General features: G+C 37.9%; 1 protein-coding gene across 1 annotated transcript in view; it reads left to right on the top strand.

Annotated features, from left to right (window-relative positions):
- The window catches only part of b4galt5 (UDP-Gal:betaGlcNAc beta 1,4- galactosyltransferase, polypeptide 5), a 65,557-nt gene that overhangs the window by 33,882 nt on the left and 14,767 nt on the right, over positions 1–16,908 (top strand). Inside the window, exons 2-5 of the mRNA XM_007237648.4 lie at positions 9,102–9,221; positions 9,470–9,583; positions 11,271–11,398; positions 16,147–16,263. Of these exons, the coding sequence (XP_007237710.3) occupies positions 9,102–9,221; positions 9,470–9,583; positions 11,271–11,398; positions 16,147–16,263 (479 nt within the window). The remainder of the gene's footprint in view (positions 1–9,101; positions 9,222–9,469; positions 9,584–11,270; positions 11,399–16,146; positions 16,264–16,908) is intronic.

Below are 16,908 nucleotides of genomic sequence, written 5' to 3'. Positions count from 1 at the left end.
TACTAGTTTAGGTGACTAGCTAGCGTGCTAGCGGATAGCTATGCTAACGCTGGTGCAGCAAGCCTTAGTGGACATCTGGAAATCTAAGCTTACTGTAAATAAACTGAAGCACGTTACTCACCCAAATAAACAGTTTTCAGGAGAGGAATCTGTGTAGATTAATATCCAGCACTCGTTTGACTTTGAAAGAGCTAGATTTATATATACTGAGACGCTCCACCGGCAAGCGACCACCCCCGGTGGGGGAAGGGAAACATGGCGCCACCCCTGTTCACTTTGATATAGGCACCCTTTCTAGTGTCACTTAACGCGCCTTATAATGCGATGCGCCCTATGTATGGAAAAATAGCAGAAAATAGGCGTTCTTTGATAGTGCGTCTTATAATACGGTGCGCCTTATAGTCCGAAAAATACGGTAATTATATTATGTTATACGGTGGTATTGGATATAAAGATATGTTTACGTATACGATGTGATGTAGAGGAGTCGATCATGGCTGGTTGCTCAGTGCCAGCTTTAAATGCTGCATTAATGAGGAAATTAGTGAGAACGTGATGGGCTCTGTTTCACGTCTCACAGCTCAGTCTTGATTGACTGCGGAACAATTGGCTTATTACATGCATGGGCTGCTCTGCTCTGGATTCTGTATGGATCTCTGACTGATGAAAATTGCTGTGCATCTGCTGGGCTGCAGGCTGTCAGTGGAACTGGTATCATTTCCTGTGTAAGAGGTATAGACTTTTAGATGTGGTTTACTACAGAATAGTAGTGTGTGTGTGTGTGAACTTGCTGTGTGGGAGGTATACGTTAAAGCTTAAAAAAAAAAGAATGTGGTTTTACTTTAGAAAAACTGGTGTTTGTGTGCTACAAAAAATGCTGCCTGTGCGCCCTATTTTTTCTTCTTGTTAAAGAGATTAAGGCTTTGTTTGGAATGTATTGTTTTATTTGGTCTATGTTTTTACAACATTTTCTCAAAACCTTTACTAAACCTCAAATTAGGGCTGGGCGATATTGTAAAAACAACTGTAGTGATAATACTTAAGTAACATATGAGATTTGAAAGAATTACATTGGGACAGTTACTACATTAGCCAGTGATTGTAACTAAAACAGCCCTAAATTAATTGATCCTGAAACAAAAAGGAATTGAATCAAATTGGGCCTTGTGAATCAAAATTGAATCCTTTCAGAAATTCTATTCTATTCTATTCTACACTATTACAGATGAGCAGTGAGTGTATGCAAACGTTTGTCCTCACCTGAGACACTTATTGAGGCCATTTATTGATTTTTTCTGAAATATGAAGGGTATTGAAAATAGTTTATCCTGCTTTTGTTGGAGTAACTGTCTCTGCTGTCCAGAGTACAATTTCTAACACATTTTGAAGGCACGCTAAAGAGATTGTTAGATGATCACCACATCATCCCCAACATATCCCATCCAAAAGCTCAATGCTGGATGCTTTAATACCCCTTAAGTCTATACCTGGCATTAGGCATGGTGCCAATAAGGTTATGTTTTATGTTTCATTTTATAGTATTAGAAAGTGTATCTACAAATATTTAGACATCTAGTGTATATTATATACATGAGGCATATTGTGCATATAGTGTTTACAGATAGTGTTTATATATAAACTTTATCTGTGCCATCTAAACAGGTAATGAAAGTATTTCCTCCAGCTCTGGCCTTTGTCATTAATCGCCAACTTACATCACCAGAAGGAAAATACCTGGAGCTTTTAAGACACTCTAAATCAATACTTCTTTTAAAAAATAACCTTGAGAAAATATTGATAGATTTGACAGTGATTATCTAGTTATGGGTAACTGACCTTCATTGTGTACACACACACACACACACACACACACACATGCACATGAACATTCACCTCCTTTAACCCTTTTATCTGTTCTGCAGCAAGTTTGTTTTAAATATCAAATCAACATCTGCAGCTAAACACAAGGGTGTAAGAAAATATTAATGCTGTTTACGTACTTTGTACATTGCAGTGTTTTTTTTTTGTGCAATAGTGTATCAACGTACACAAATACAGTATATATTTTTTTAGTATTAGTTTACATGGTAAGATTGGTGTCAGACCAATTCATATGATATTGTGTTTAAACCACTAAATAGAAGATCACATTTTTGATTGCATAAAACAATCACAGTATATCTCTTTGCTTACAGTGTTGCAATATGTCGTATCGCCAAGTTCTAGCCAATAAACTGTTTTAGTATTCAGTACCAGAGGTAAAAAGATTCAGAGCTTGATGCTACCACCACCATGCTTAACAATTGGTACAGGTAAAAGAAAAGGAAGCGCACAGACACAGAAAGGAATGAAGAGAAGTGAGAGGAAGAGAGAAATTTACTACAAGAGAGAGAGTGCATGAGAAGAGTAGAGTGTTTAAAACAGAAGTGAGTGAGTGTGTGTGTGTGTGTATGTGTTGTGTGTGTTTATAGCAGATTACCTACAGTAGTGGTGCACATTGGTGTGTGTTGTCTGTGTATTGATTGACTCTTGCTCTCAGCGTGGCTTTGGCTGGTGCACCAGGGCCACGAGAAATAATGAGGGTCTGTTCCCCAACGACAACAATCAATACCCACCAAACAGCCCAGAGCTTCTGCAAGCTGAACTCAAGCAGAAGCATTTAAAAGATATTCTTCATCACTTCTAAACCTTCCTTTCATCATCAATCATACGCGTAATAAACGGTCTAAAAAACGATTAACTTCAGACGCTGTGCTGCGCGTACGCTACAAGCATCAAGGGGGCCAGAAGTGCTGAATCCATCAGCCTTCCAGGGAAATGCAGCCATGTGAAATGGAATTTAACAAACTGCACTTCAAGCAGAAAAGAGATTGGATCTGGCTCTGTTAATGTTGGACGGTGTGTTTTTTTCCCCCCGCCTGTACAAGGGAGGAGGGGGTGGGTAAAAGTGAAAGCTTTGCGCTCTCGGTGCAGCCGGCCAATCTATCTGGTCTAAAACGAAAGCCCATTTTCCCTGCAATGGTTCTGGCCGCGGTGATTCACACAGAGCGCATTGTTCAAGTGAATGGCCGTGAAAATGGCAAACATCCTTTATCTAAGCACTACAGAAGCCTCCTTCACTCCTGAATTGATGCTGGCTGTAATTGGTTGTGCTTGTGCATTAGGGCTGCCACAAACGATTATTTTTATAGTCGACTAATCACCGATTATTTTTTATGATTAGTCGACTAATCGGATCATACGTTAATTGAATATAAAACACAGTTTATCACAATAGAATGCAGCTGCTATTATACAACCAACATTAGATTTCAGCTATATGCTAACTAAAAATAAAAACAATTAAAATCATAGTTCATTAAACCTTTAATGAAATATGCAGCTTGTTGTAACAGACAATTATTTTACTGTTTAGCATAAAGTGTAAACAACTGTGTAAAATAAGGATAAGGCACTGGCATTTATGAAACATCTCAACCGTGAGGTTGTTTGAACTATTATGAAAAAAAAGTATATTAATAAAAAATGCCTCTCTGTCCAGATATTGTGTACATTACCGTACACAGGGCAGCGGTCTGCACAGATCTGATTGGCAGAGGAGAGCGTTTGGTGATTTTACACCACACATGACTGATCTGTGAGTTTACTGCACTGAAAAGCACTGAAAACAGAAGCCATTGTCAGAATGAAATCCTTCTCTGTAGTTTATCGGTTTGGGACGGCATTTGTGACAACGTCTGGGTCCGGATCCGGATCGCGATCCGCCTATTAGTGACCTCTGTTTTAAAGCTATCAAGATGAGTAAGTTAAGTACTAAGTTAACGCTCTGTTTACGCTAATTTTAGCAGCTAAATAGCAATTTAGCTTCTTCGTCATTTAATCAGCCACAACATGCCTCCTTTTCAGGTGCTCGTGCATCGCGGTTGTGCTGCCGAGGAAGGCAAGTTCTTCATTGCAGATATTGCATTGCACGCGTTTCACTTTTATTTTCTTGGTGATCCCACACTTTTGAGTTCTGTAGCGGGGTAGCCATGAAACCAGAGCCTGTCTGTATAATGTCCTGAGATGTCGTCCACTACCTACCCCGGTTTCCACTACTGCGCATGTGCGTCCAGGACAGAAAGGCAGTCGCAGCAGTTTGGAGAGAAAAACAAAGAAAAGGAAAAAAAACGACTAATCGACTATTAAATTAGTCGTCGACTATTTTAATAGTCGACATAATCATGACTAGTCGACTAATCGTGGCAGCCCTATTGTGCATACAGTCAGGCGATATGAAGTCATTTACATTTACTAGGCCTGACATATAGGATAACTTTTTTTTTTATGATATAGGGTCAGTTTTCCAGCTAGGGATTAAGCCTAATTAAAGCCTAATATCATGTAATGATGATATAATAGCATAGTAATGTAGTTATATTTTTATAAAGAACAATGTGTCCACCAATGTCACCAACATTGTTATTTTAATAACGTGGGCAGAAGGTGTAAAAATAGACTGATGGCTAAGTGTAAGATAGCAATGAGCATCCCGACGCGCCATGCGCAGGATGTAAGTTGGGCCCATCAACTAAACACTACAGTTCAGTCTTCACCAGTGGGTTTGTGTAGTCTCTAAACTGTGTTTTTCACAGTGAGGTGGCCCAGAAAAGAGAAAGAACGATCTGTGGCTCAGTCTCCTGGGAATCATCCTGAACAACACACACCAGAGCCGGCTGAAAAAACACACATCGCCTCTGTGAGTGTGTTGATAGGGCCATCTCTCACACCAACACTTCTCTCCCACTTTCTCTCTCTCCCTCATTCCACTTCTATCTCTTTTTTTCCTTCTGGTTCTCTTGGTCATGTAAATGTGGGTCTCATTCAAATCAGCAGGCTTAAACAGAACGTGACTGTGCCTGTGTTTTAGGCCTGTTTATGTGTGTGTGTGTGTGCCAGCCCTTCTTTCAGTCAGATGGATTTCCGCAGATTCTCGTGGTTTTGTGGTCAGCCTTGGAGTCATACTTAGACATTTCAGTATGAGTCTGGGGTATTTTTGCATTTAAGATTCTGGATCCGCAGAACAGCTTAATATAGTACAGAGGAAACATAACCAATAAAACAGTATTTTAACATGTACATGTAGTGTGCATAGTTTGCTTTGGTTTAGTTGTAGGGAAAGCTGAACAAAACTAAACAGTTTAATCAAAATAAACAGTGTCATTGTCCGGTAATTTTGGCACGCATTAGCAGTACTTGGGAGTTCATCAATATATCAGTATTTCCAATTTCCTACATACGATGCTTCTGTTTTGCTCATCGAGTTGTCAGTTTTAAATCTTTGTAACACCTAATACATCACTGACCTCACGTTTTTTTTGGGGAGATGATTCATTGCTCACACAAAAACACACACAAAATACACACACACACACACACCATTCGGTTGCATTCAAAGCCAAACAGAACTGAGGATAAAAATATTGCTAAATTGTCCACCCATACTTGAGTGTACATTTGCAGTAGAACTTCAGTGTTGCCTGATCCTTACCCCCTTAGCATTGGAGTGCACTCACAGCAGAGCAGGCATGCTCTAATGAGGTTAATCCACAGAGTGTGAGATTGAAGATTAATTATTTCCATGCAGCAGTGTTTACAGCATTACATTCAGCACAGCTCCTGATCTGCAAAAGTCCACGATAAGTAGCCTAATTAACAATGTGGCGCACCACACTTTAAAACAATGCAATATGTGCTGAAAAGGAAGCCACCACTTATTCTGTAAGTTAACGACACAGTGCAGTTATAATCATGTTAACCATGTTTTTATTAGGTTATAAACAAATAGAGCAGTGTGTAGTGGCCTGTGTGTTTCCTGATCATGAAATAGTGATAGTATCACTACTGCCACCTAAACGCAGAGAAGAAAAAACAGCACAAAGGAAGACAGGTGTATTGTTTACTTTAGTGGTGACACATTGAGGTCATTAGTTTGGGTGTGAAACTGGGGCAAGCATGTTCCAGTTTGTCAGAGCACGTCAATCAAATTCTTACAGTTCTCTCTCTTAAAGACACACACACACCTCTTAAGATAAGAATAGAGTTCAACAAAATAAAACTGCTCTTAGACTCTTAGGCACTGGAGTCCATTTAGAGCCTAACAAAGTCAAATATACAAGTTAAAAGGGGCGTGTCTTGGGCTGTATCACATTTTTGCCTTCATGTGACAGAGACCTTGTATCTTACAGAATTGAGTCAATTTTATATTTGGTTCTATATCAGATACAAGTCTGATTTATAGGCGTGTGACATAAATGTGAGTGTTGTTGGGAAAGGAAGCCCTGTCTTTACAAAAAAAGTGGGAAAAATGCTGCACAGAGAGAAGCATCAATATAAAACAAAGAACTACAGTAGAAAGAATACTACAGGTTATTCAAGAGTGACAGGTTTTATGGCTTTAACACAAAAAACTACTATAAAAATCTATTATAAACTTTCCCACATGCATATAATCTGTGGTGCCCTCAGATGATCGGCGAGGAGATTTTAAAAGAGAATGAGAAGCTGCAAAAGAGAAGACCCTGTCACCCATGTTTCTGAGCTTAGTTATAGGGGAAATGAGATGTTTGGGTTGTTAAGATCATAGGAGAGATCATTATGAGAAATATAGAATCATCATTATCATTATTAGAAATATGATTAAAAAAAAACTCATCTAAGCTTCTAGTCTTTGGCTTACAAAAAATGCAAAAAAACATGAATCAGTTTATTATGGCTACTGTATTGTACAGATCTTTAAATGGTGGCTTCCCCACTAGCATGGGGGGATCTACCTTTTCAATAATATTAATGAATGGGGGTTCCTGGAATGCTAATCATTGTTACCATTTATGGAAAAAGTATCGCCCTTCAGCAAAATAAGTTTAGAGCTTGTCTGGAGAGTGGAGGAGAGCCAACATGCTGGTGAGGAAGCCAGAAACACAACAAGCCAGAACAAGTCGAAATATTGTTTTTTTTGTGTATTTTTGAGCCAAATGTGACAAACTGTTCAAGAGAGTTTCACCAGTTTTTATCTGTGATATAAAATATGTTGTTCAAACAGTAGTTAGACCTTCTGTTTAGAGTATTTTGGTCTCTCATTTAAAAGAGATCGGAGGCTGATCTTGCATGAAGAGACAGGATATAAATGCCACATTACAGACTGATTAAGGTCATTTCATTTTTTAAATGTGAACTGTCAAGATTGCCAAATCTGATCTGAGCACATAATGTTATGTAATGTTTAAGTAAATAACTTTAAAGTCCAATAAGCTTGTGGTATCATCAGCCATGCAGTCTTCAGAGAATGCTGTGGATATCAGAAAAATGTGGAAAGTTGTATGTGAAATATTAGCGTAATTTTGGTCCAGTCTGTCTTATTTTATAAGTGTTTTATTATCCCACAGTCATGTATTTCTTATTAATGCATCTTGAGCTTCCCACACCACTGAATATATAGAAATAATAGTGTATATTGCTGTCCTGTTTAGGGCTTTCACAGTTGCCTGTTTGGTAATCGATTAAAATATATATATATATTATATATATACCATCTTTGTGAATCAGCAGTGATGAAATAGTGTGGCGATTATGATAATGCTCTTACTGCGCTCTCTTACAGCAAGTAAGCTATCATGATTTATGTGCCTTTTCACATCTTTGAAAGGGCAACTTGATTATGCTTTTTAGTCTGTAATCTGTGAAGGTCTGTGCATGGTTTGTTAAGTCCATTTTTTCAAGAACAAATTTGATTACCGAAGTGTATCTTTCTCTCTGTCAGGCTCTCTTTCACTCTGATTCATTATCCTTACTTTATCAGGCTTAGTATTAGAGTAGGACAAACACAATAGCTGCTTTTAGACATGGTACTGGAGCCATTTACCAGAAAACAAACCCATGTGTAGGAGGTAGGGCTGGGCAGTCATTTAGCATTATATAGGTGTGGGTGATATGGCCCTAAAATAAAATTATAATAAAATGTCAAGGTTTTTTTTGCAGTAACAGTATTATTATATATTTTATTAATTGCTTGATAGATTTATTTTTCATAAGTTTCTTGGAACAGACATCCTCTGCAGACATTCTTTGCAGTTTTCTTCATGGCTTCTATATCATTATTACACTGTAAAAATCAAAACTAAGTAATATAATTAGAAATAGAAATATTGCCCATATAACAGTGGTAGAAAGGGTTGTATTGAAGCCCAACGTTGGCATTGTGTTTTCCAGAGAATACTGTGTAGTATAAAAAAATATATATAAAATTATATAAATATATGTTATGCCTGTTTATTGTCTAGTCTGCCTAAGCTTTTTTATTATATTACATTTACATTTCCCCATTGATTTGTCGGGATCCTCATTATCTGTATTTGTCCTTGGAAACAGTATTAACATTATTACGACACCAGTGATAAAAATGACAGGTTGTATGGTACATTAAACTCTTAAGGACTGTCACAAATGCAAATGATTGCTAATCAATAAAAAAATACTTTCTCCATCAGTTGGCAGTGATGAGCTGGCCATTTGTGTAATGATAATGATAATGATAACTCTTCTAATGCCCTCTGGCAGCAAGGAAATAATTCAGATATGCATTTTTTTGTTTGTTTAATCAGGTCTTTTGGCACTTTGGCTACATTGATAAACTGTATAGGTACAAATATTGCGACATCTGCTTAGTCATTGTTTCTTTTTTCAAAAATATATTTTATATATATATATATATATATATATATATATATATATATATATATATATATATATATATATATATATATATATATATTAGACAGAAAATTGCTGTAAGGATTTGATTGTATTCAGTAACAAGAGCTTTAGTTAATGAGGTCAGGGTGTTGATGGATGATCACCACCAAACCTTAGTGAATAAACGATTAAGAGAATAAGTATATGCCTTTTGTGTTTTGCACAATGCAAGCCATACTTTTCCTGTCATTACGATAGCAAAGACACACGGACATGCTCTAAACGATTGCAACGATTGTTAACTCCACATTTAAAAATAAGTTTAATTGTTTAAAATCTCTCTGTCTCTCTCTCCCTCTCTTTCTCTGCAGTGAATGAGTACCTGTTCATGGTGCAGGCCCGAGGGATGAGGATCCGGGAGAACATGAGAAACATTGGAGCTCAGGTTTTGGAGCAGGTGGTGAGAAGTGCCTACAGCATCAACGGAACAGGTACAGAGCGACTCCTCCACGCTCAGCCGGGCGGAGTTCTGTCATCTGCCATTAATAACTCATCTGCCTCGCTCGTAATTGAACATACAATAAACAGCAGAGCCATTTCCCTTCTGTACTGATAATAAAATACCATCCATAACTGATGAGACAGGTCATTTGTTGTAAGCTGATGAATTTATGTATGAATCTGTGCCGGATCTCACACTCTGTCATTGTCTCTATACGTCTCCCTCCTCTCTCTGTAGACTATCCGTACGATTTTAACCTGAGCGAAACAGCCGCTCCCCCGACTCCGTACCTTCCAGAAGGATTTACTTACCTGCCCAGTGACTTCTGCCCTGAGAAACTGCCCGGCATGAGTAAGTTCTGTTTTCTGATATTTGTTTATTAGTTAATAATGCAGTACTGTATCGATTCTGATTATCTGAGTATCTACCTTTACATAAGTAATTAACCTCCAGAGTACAGTGTTTTTAAAAAAATATTCCAAACTTAACAGAGGGACTGTAAATAGACAAAAATTGCATTTTAGGGCCTGTGTAAAAAGGGCTTAAACCCCACCCGCTAGACATCAGCGTTGTTTGATCAGATAAGTACTATTACCAAAACCTTGTTGAAGCAATTCAAATAAATCGCCTTCAGTACAAATCACAATATATTGAGAGACATTGAATCATAGGGCTGCACAGTATATTGTTTTAGAATCGTCGTCACAATGTGCGCATGTGCTGTAATCTGATATTTATGCATATATACTCTCACATAAATTTTATGTTTAATAAATGTTATGCTGCAGCTTGCTTTATCTGAAAGGATAATTCACATATTCCATGATGTTCCATGATTACCAAAGCAGATCACATATGTCCGATATAATTGTTTGTTTTCTAATCTTCGATACACAGAGTGCATTATTACTTGTTGGATCTTTGATCTCTGGAGAAATCTGTTCATTTTTTGTAATACCATATATTAGCTATATACAGTATGTGTGTCTGTTAGTATAAGCCAGTCAGTGTAGAAAAAGTATTTACTCTTCACCTTTAGATTTAAAGCTATAACCTATAACCTATAGAGCTGGCTTGCATAACAAATTGAGGTGTATGTAGATTTTATTTTTCTCAATAAAAATATTGCATGCCTTAAAGATCACCAATTTATGAATTACTTTACCTAAACCTTAGGACAAAGAGGAGAATGACATAAGTAAATAATTATGAAACAATCAAAATAAGACAAATAAAAAAACAAACCAATAAGGGAAGCTTAGGTTTTCCCCAAACTACTGTACAAAGTCATGGGGCCCTAAATTACACCCTGTGGCTTTTTTTTTATTTTCACACCTTTCGCCTGCATCATTTAAATAGCAATGGCGCTTACGAATAAACCTATGCATGGTTGCAATCTTGGCACTGGAAACCACAGGTTCTCGACTGACTGATTTAAACCCTGACACCAGTCAGAAGTTAATTACTATCTGGGAACGCAGGTGCACCGCATGCGCACAAAGTGTACACCCCTGCTTGCTACACACAAATTAACATAAGCACAACTTTTACATCAACAATAAACAGAATACAAAATAAAATAACATTATTGTTCCTGTAAATGAGCTGCTGAGACTGAACATGCAGGACAGTTCCCTCTGCTGAGAAGCATTGAACACGTCCAGGTAGCTGCACTGTTGATTAAGAGAATTAGTACATCCCTTTTATACATTTGGACCCGTGGAAACTGTACTTTTCCCGTCTTTATGTTGACGAAGACTTGCTGACATGCCCTAAATCAAGCTGCTCTGTTAACGCAGTGGTTAACGACTTGCCTATAGCTTGGCAAAATTGGGCACATGATGATAAATGATGATCTTACAGTTTCCTCACTTAAATATATAATATAGTAAAATCAATCAGTGAGAGAGTGCAGTTTGGTTTTAGATTTATTAAGAGCTGCTGTAGAGTATTTTATGGGATGTGTCGTGCAGAGTGTTGTTTACCAAGCTGTAGACATCATCACATTGTATTAAAACATCATTTCTCCTCCCCTCAGAGGGACGCCTGCAGGTGAATATGAGTGAGATAGCGCTGGAGGAGGTGGAGAGAGACCTGCGGCAGGCTGACGCTAGCCTTCGCCTCGGCGGCCATTGGAAGCCTCAGGACTGCATTCCCCGCTGGAAGGTTGGTCTCACCCCTCCATCCCTTCATACTTCTCTCCCTATCTTACCACATCCCATGTAAATCTATTCATTAATACCTTTAATTTCTCATCATCTTATCCCTGTCTATTAGGAAATAGCAGGTTTGTTTAAATAAATAACACATGTTAGTGTTTGGTTTACTCAGGTATAAGATAAAGACTGGTATTTGACGTGTAGAAATAGTGATGTGTAAATATACACAGCACTGTGCAAATGTTTTAGGTTGTGAAAATAACAGTCAAAAGCTCCTTATCTGGAAGCTAATTTAATATTATAATTAATATAATTAAATAAAACATTAGAATGTTAGAATAAATATAAATGATATTCATACAGAAAGTATATTTCATTTAAACATATCAGCAGCTGGTTTGGTAGAACAGAGCTAAATGTTGGTAAATCAAGCTGAGCTGCTTTATAATGTGATGTCAAGCTGGTTGCACATCGACAGACAAACCCTACACATGGTTTAGACTCCTCAGCGTGCCATGACGTGTCAAACAGCATTTAAGGAGACTTAAGACTTAAGGAGACCCCAGACTACCAGAATGCTACATTACCTCAGCTGATGTTATTATCCTAGTCCTGTACAGCTTATAGGTTTTAGCTGGACAACAGTCAGATTTGGAAGAGGTGGTAAACTCAGTAAACGCATACCAAGCATGATAAACGATGCTAAACATTAACACAGATCAGGAGAATCTCTCACTATCTTTAATAAACTCCTGAAGACTGAGCTCTTCAAAGAGCACTTACTCTTCTAACACCTCTAACTAACTACCTACTACTACCAGATCAGGAGAATCTCTCACTATCTTTAATAAACTCCTGAAGACAGAGCTCTTCAAAGAGCTCTTACTCTCCTAACACCTCTAACTAACTACCTACTACTACCAGATCAGGAGAATCTCTCACTATCTTTAATAAACTCCTGAAGACTGAGCTCTTCAAAGAGCACTAACTCTCCTAACACCTCTAACTAACTACCTTCTACTACCAGATCAGGAGAATCTCTCACTATCTTCAATAAACTCCTGAAGACAGAGCTCTTCAAAGAGCACTTACTCTCCTAACACCTCTAACAATCTAACTAACTACTTCTAACTTCATTTCCTTCTTCCCCCTCTTTCCTCATCTATCCCATTATTTCCCTTTGACCTCCTTTAGGCCCTATCTAAAGATGTTTTGCAAAAAATCCTAAAGGAAACACTGATCTCTGATTTTATGTAGGTCTGTGTGAAGCCATGTGGAGAGAAATAGAGTAGACAACAGAAAGCTGCTCTACCCTCCACCCTTAGCAGCTCTTTGGAGTTTCACTGTGCTGTGATAAAAAATGCATTGCCGACATTTGTGAAACAGTTTCAGTTGACAACATTAAAGCGTGACACCTGTCAAGTAGCTTTGCCTGTGCTTCTGTATGATTACAGGGGCTTTGCGCAAACACACACACACTACACATACACACACTACTTAGAGCATGTGTAGAGACAAGCAGACGATTTAACAAAGACAAAGGCAAGCTTTGATGCCTGGCAGGAATACTTTAAAGAAAGCTTCCTCAATAATAACAATCATACGCTTTTCTTTTTATCTAGCAATTTTCAACAACAAAACAAATTTTCACATTTTGCTTTAAAACAAAGAACAGGCACAATTGAATAAAATACAACTCTTCACACACTTAATATAGTGATGCTGTGTGAAAACAACATTTGCTTTCATAAATAAATAACCATGTTTGTAATTGAAATTAGTGTGTATGAATAACTCTTTAGACTGTTTAACCACTTAGACCTTGTAACCCACAATTCTTAATTTTCACAACTACGTTAATCTCACATTTCATATCAATTTCATAGGCACTAACATAGAACCCTGGGGTACTCCAAAAGATATGCTTAATCAAACTTCCAATTAATTCTCAGCAGTTTCTGCAAGAGCATTACTTTATTAATATATAATTAAAGAAGTAAAAAATACGCCTGTCATTGGCTCTGGTTTGTGGTTGTCCAGTGTACTAAGGCACTGCCACTATGATCAGGAGACAGCTGGTTTCGAATCCCAGTGATGCAGCTTGCCATCTAAGCACAGAAAGAGCACAATTGGCCTTGCTCTCTCTTGGTGGGTACAATAAATGGCGCTCTTTCCCCTCATCATTTCTAGGGTGATGTGGATCAGCACAAGGCTGCATCTATCTGTGAGCTGATGTATCAGAACCAAGTCGCTGCGCTTTCCTCCGAGCGTTAGCGCTGTGATGCTTCTCGGCAATGCTGCATCAGCAGCAGTTCGGGAAGAGGCAGAGTCTGACTTCACATGTGGCGGAGGAGGCGTGTGCTAGTGCTCACCCTCCTGGTGTTGGGGCATCACTATTGATAGGGGGAGTACAGCAACAAATAGTGTGGGAAAAATAGTCTGGGATGTGCTTGTGTTTTGGCAATTCATCTTTAAAAAGTTTATTTTTAGTATATAAATCATTGTCCATAAGTCATGTTCATATACGGTACAATAAGTTATCGTCATGACAGGTCTAGTAAAAGAACCACATAACCACAAGTGGTTATTTTAAAGCATTGCTCAAATAAAACTTTGGTAACACCTGTTTTTGTTTGAATGAGTATATAAAATAGGAACATATTAAAGACAGGAAAAAAAGAGTAGTAAATAAAGTAAAACAGGTAAAAGTGCAGTAATGCATGCAGTGAAAGCAGACAGCAGATCTTAACCCTCCTCTTAAATGTTTAAAAAATGTCAAGAGCCCTCAAGTCATAAGTAAGAGAGAGTTCAGAAATTCAAGGCTGTAGCTTTTACTTGTTTGTTCACGCATGCAAACACTAAGCAAATCCAGGAAAAACACATCAGACGGTCTTCTGTGTTCTGTTGAAACAGAATTCTAATTTACACTGAAGATAATTATGGACTGAATTCACTAGATTTACACATGTACATACATTCATTTTTGTTAGTAAATTACATTGCATTTGGAGAGACTTAAAGGGGACATGAAACATTTCAGTTTGTACAAGTTTTCTAAGGTATTAAATATAATGGAATTTATTGGGGGGTGGGGGGGGGTTATATAAAATGTTTACACACTAAATTATAATATATTTATGTTTGTTACGTTTGAGCTAGGGCGCCGCCATGTTGCCCGTGCAGCACTGGTGACGTCACGAGGTTGGTTGGTTTAAGATCCCAGGCATATAGCTAGAGGAAAAGAGCTTATTGTTTGTGGAGATTATGGATGAAGACGAAGCTGAACTAGGCTAACATGGAGCATTCACTCAGAGATCTTTCCTGTATAAACCTGAGCAGAACTTTTCAGATGCTTTTCTGAGAGCGAGACGTTTTGGGAGTGTTTATTCTCTCTCTACGTGGAGCCGTGCAGAACCCTGCAGCGCGACCACAGCAGGTACTACCATCCAGTTAACCAGCTAGTTTATATACATTTAGCTATTTAACATGCAAAGTCCAGAGTTCATTAAGACTGAATGAAACGAACATGATTTAAGTGGATATTGAAACATCCAGGCGCTGTTTGGTTGATAAACCGTTCAGTTTAGAAGTTAGAATGCTTACTGGGTACTTAGCTTCATCTAGTTAGCGTTAGCTAGTTAGCTAGCGTTGGCTAGCTAGAATAAGATAGCTAGCTAAGTAGCTAACGCTAGCTATGTTATCTTTAAATTGTCATTTTATCTAGATTTTCGGTAACGGTACCTCTTGCTGCTCTGCTGGGTGGGCGTGTTGTTTGGCTGGTGCGGCTCACAGCTGCTGCTCTCATAGTAACGTTACCATCAGTCGGACGGTCTGTACATTCCAGCTGATCAGAGGAAAAATAAAAAACGGAGGAAAAAAGCCTCGGACTTCAGCTTATTTATCCGGCGCTAATGCTCCTGACTCAAACCCCTCTCCTTCACATAGTCCTGGTCTAGAAAGTGCTCGCCACTAACCCCTAGCGTTGCAGCTAACCGGAGGATTCTCACGCTTCAGCGCTGCGAGCCCCCGCTGAAGGTATGAAAGTGAAAGTAAATATTACTCATTCCTCACCCTATTAAAATTCACTACTCCCAGTATTACTACACACAGGGACAATACAAAAGTGCCCCCCCCGCTCTGCATTGAGTTTTGGTTTGGATTTTATTATTTATTGAGGAGCTAAATTACGGTATTCTCATAGATTATAGTAGTGAGGCGTTCGAGAACCAACCTCGTGACGTCACTTTCAGCGCTGGGACAAGATGGCGCTGCCCTTACTTAAAAAGATGACATTTAGATTGCTTATTATTTTAATTCCGCTTCACTGACAACTGTTAAACTTCTAAAATTTGTTAGAGTGAAAATACATCTTGTGAATTAAACTAAATACTTGAAGTGTTTCATGTCCCCTTTAAGTGATTTATTGGGACTGTACAACATATATGTTTTATCAGCATCAATCAGCAGATGTTTATGAAAATCCACACTAATTTTCAATATTTGCATACTTCTAAATATTTAGATTATATATTTTTAGATTTTATTTGAAAACTATTTTGTACACAATCACACCTGATTTAACTCATCTGTTCATTTATACAGTAGGTTTAATAGGTCTGTAAGAGGACCACTACTGACCTATAGTGACAAAGACTGAGATCAGATGTTTATTCAAGTTCAGAATCTAAACTGGGAAAGTGGAAATCCTTTACTCAACTTGTCTGCACTGCTTCCTTCCCTTTCTGCTGAATTTAGGTGGCTATCTTGGTGCCTTTCCGAAATCGTCACGAGCATCTCCCCATCCTCTTCCGGCACCTCATCCCAGTGCTGCAGAGACAGAGGCTCCAGTTTGGATTCTACGTTGTTGAACAGGTGGGCAGATGTTAATATGAGCAGAACAGTAATTGAGTATTAACAAAAAAATTTATTATATTTGCATTGGTGTATTTGTACACCCCAACACTTTAACATTAATGATTAGGAGCTTCATCAAACCCGGTGACAGTGCAGAGCATCTACCGCTCTGGCTTTAGTGATAATGTGGGTTTAGAATAATTCCAAACGTTTTTATATATAAAATATGCATTGGACTAAAAATATTAAACTCATCCAAGGAAAAGTGGAAGTGAAGTAGTAAAAGGGGTAGAGAAGTAAAAATAATACTCCAATAGATACAGATATTGTATTTTGGTACTTAAGTAAAGTAGTGAAATAAAAATAATACACCAGTAAATACAGTTATGGTATTTTAGTACTTAAGTACAGTAGTGAAGTAAAAAAATTATACTCCAGTAAATACAGATGCAGCATTTTAGCACTTAGGTACAGTAGTGAAGTAAAAAAAAAAACACTCCAGTTAAGTACAGATACAGCTTTTAGGTACAGTAGTGAAGTAAAAATAATACCGCATTTTAGTACTTAAGTACAGTAGTAAAAATAAAAATAATACTCGAGGAGATACAGATACAGCATTTTAGTACTTAAGTACAGTAGTCAAGTAGAAATAATACTCCAATA

Source organism: Astyanax mexicanus, chromosome 13 (genome assembly GCF_023375975.1).
Source record: "Astyanax mexicanus isolate ESR-SI-001 chromosome 13, AstMex3_surface, whole genome shotgun sequence".
Lineage (NCBI taxonomy): Eukaryota > Metazoa > Chordata > Actinopteri > Characiformes > Acestrorhamphidae > Astyanax > Astyanax mexicanus.
The sequence above is the reverse complement of the archived record's forward strand: the minus strand, read 5'-3'. Positions and strand labels throughout refer to the sequence as shown.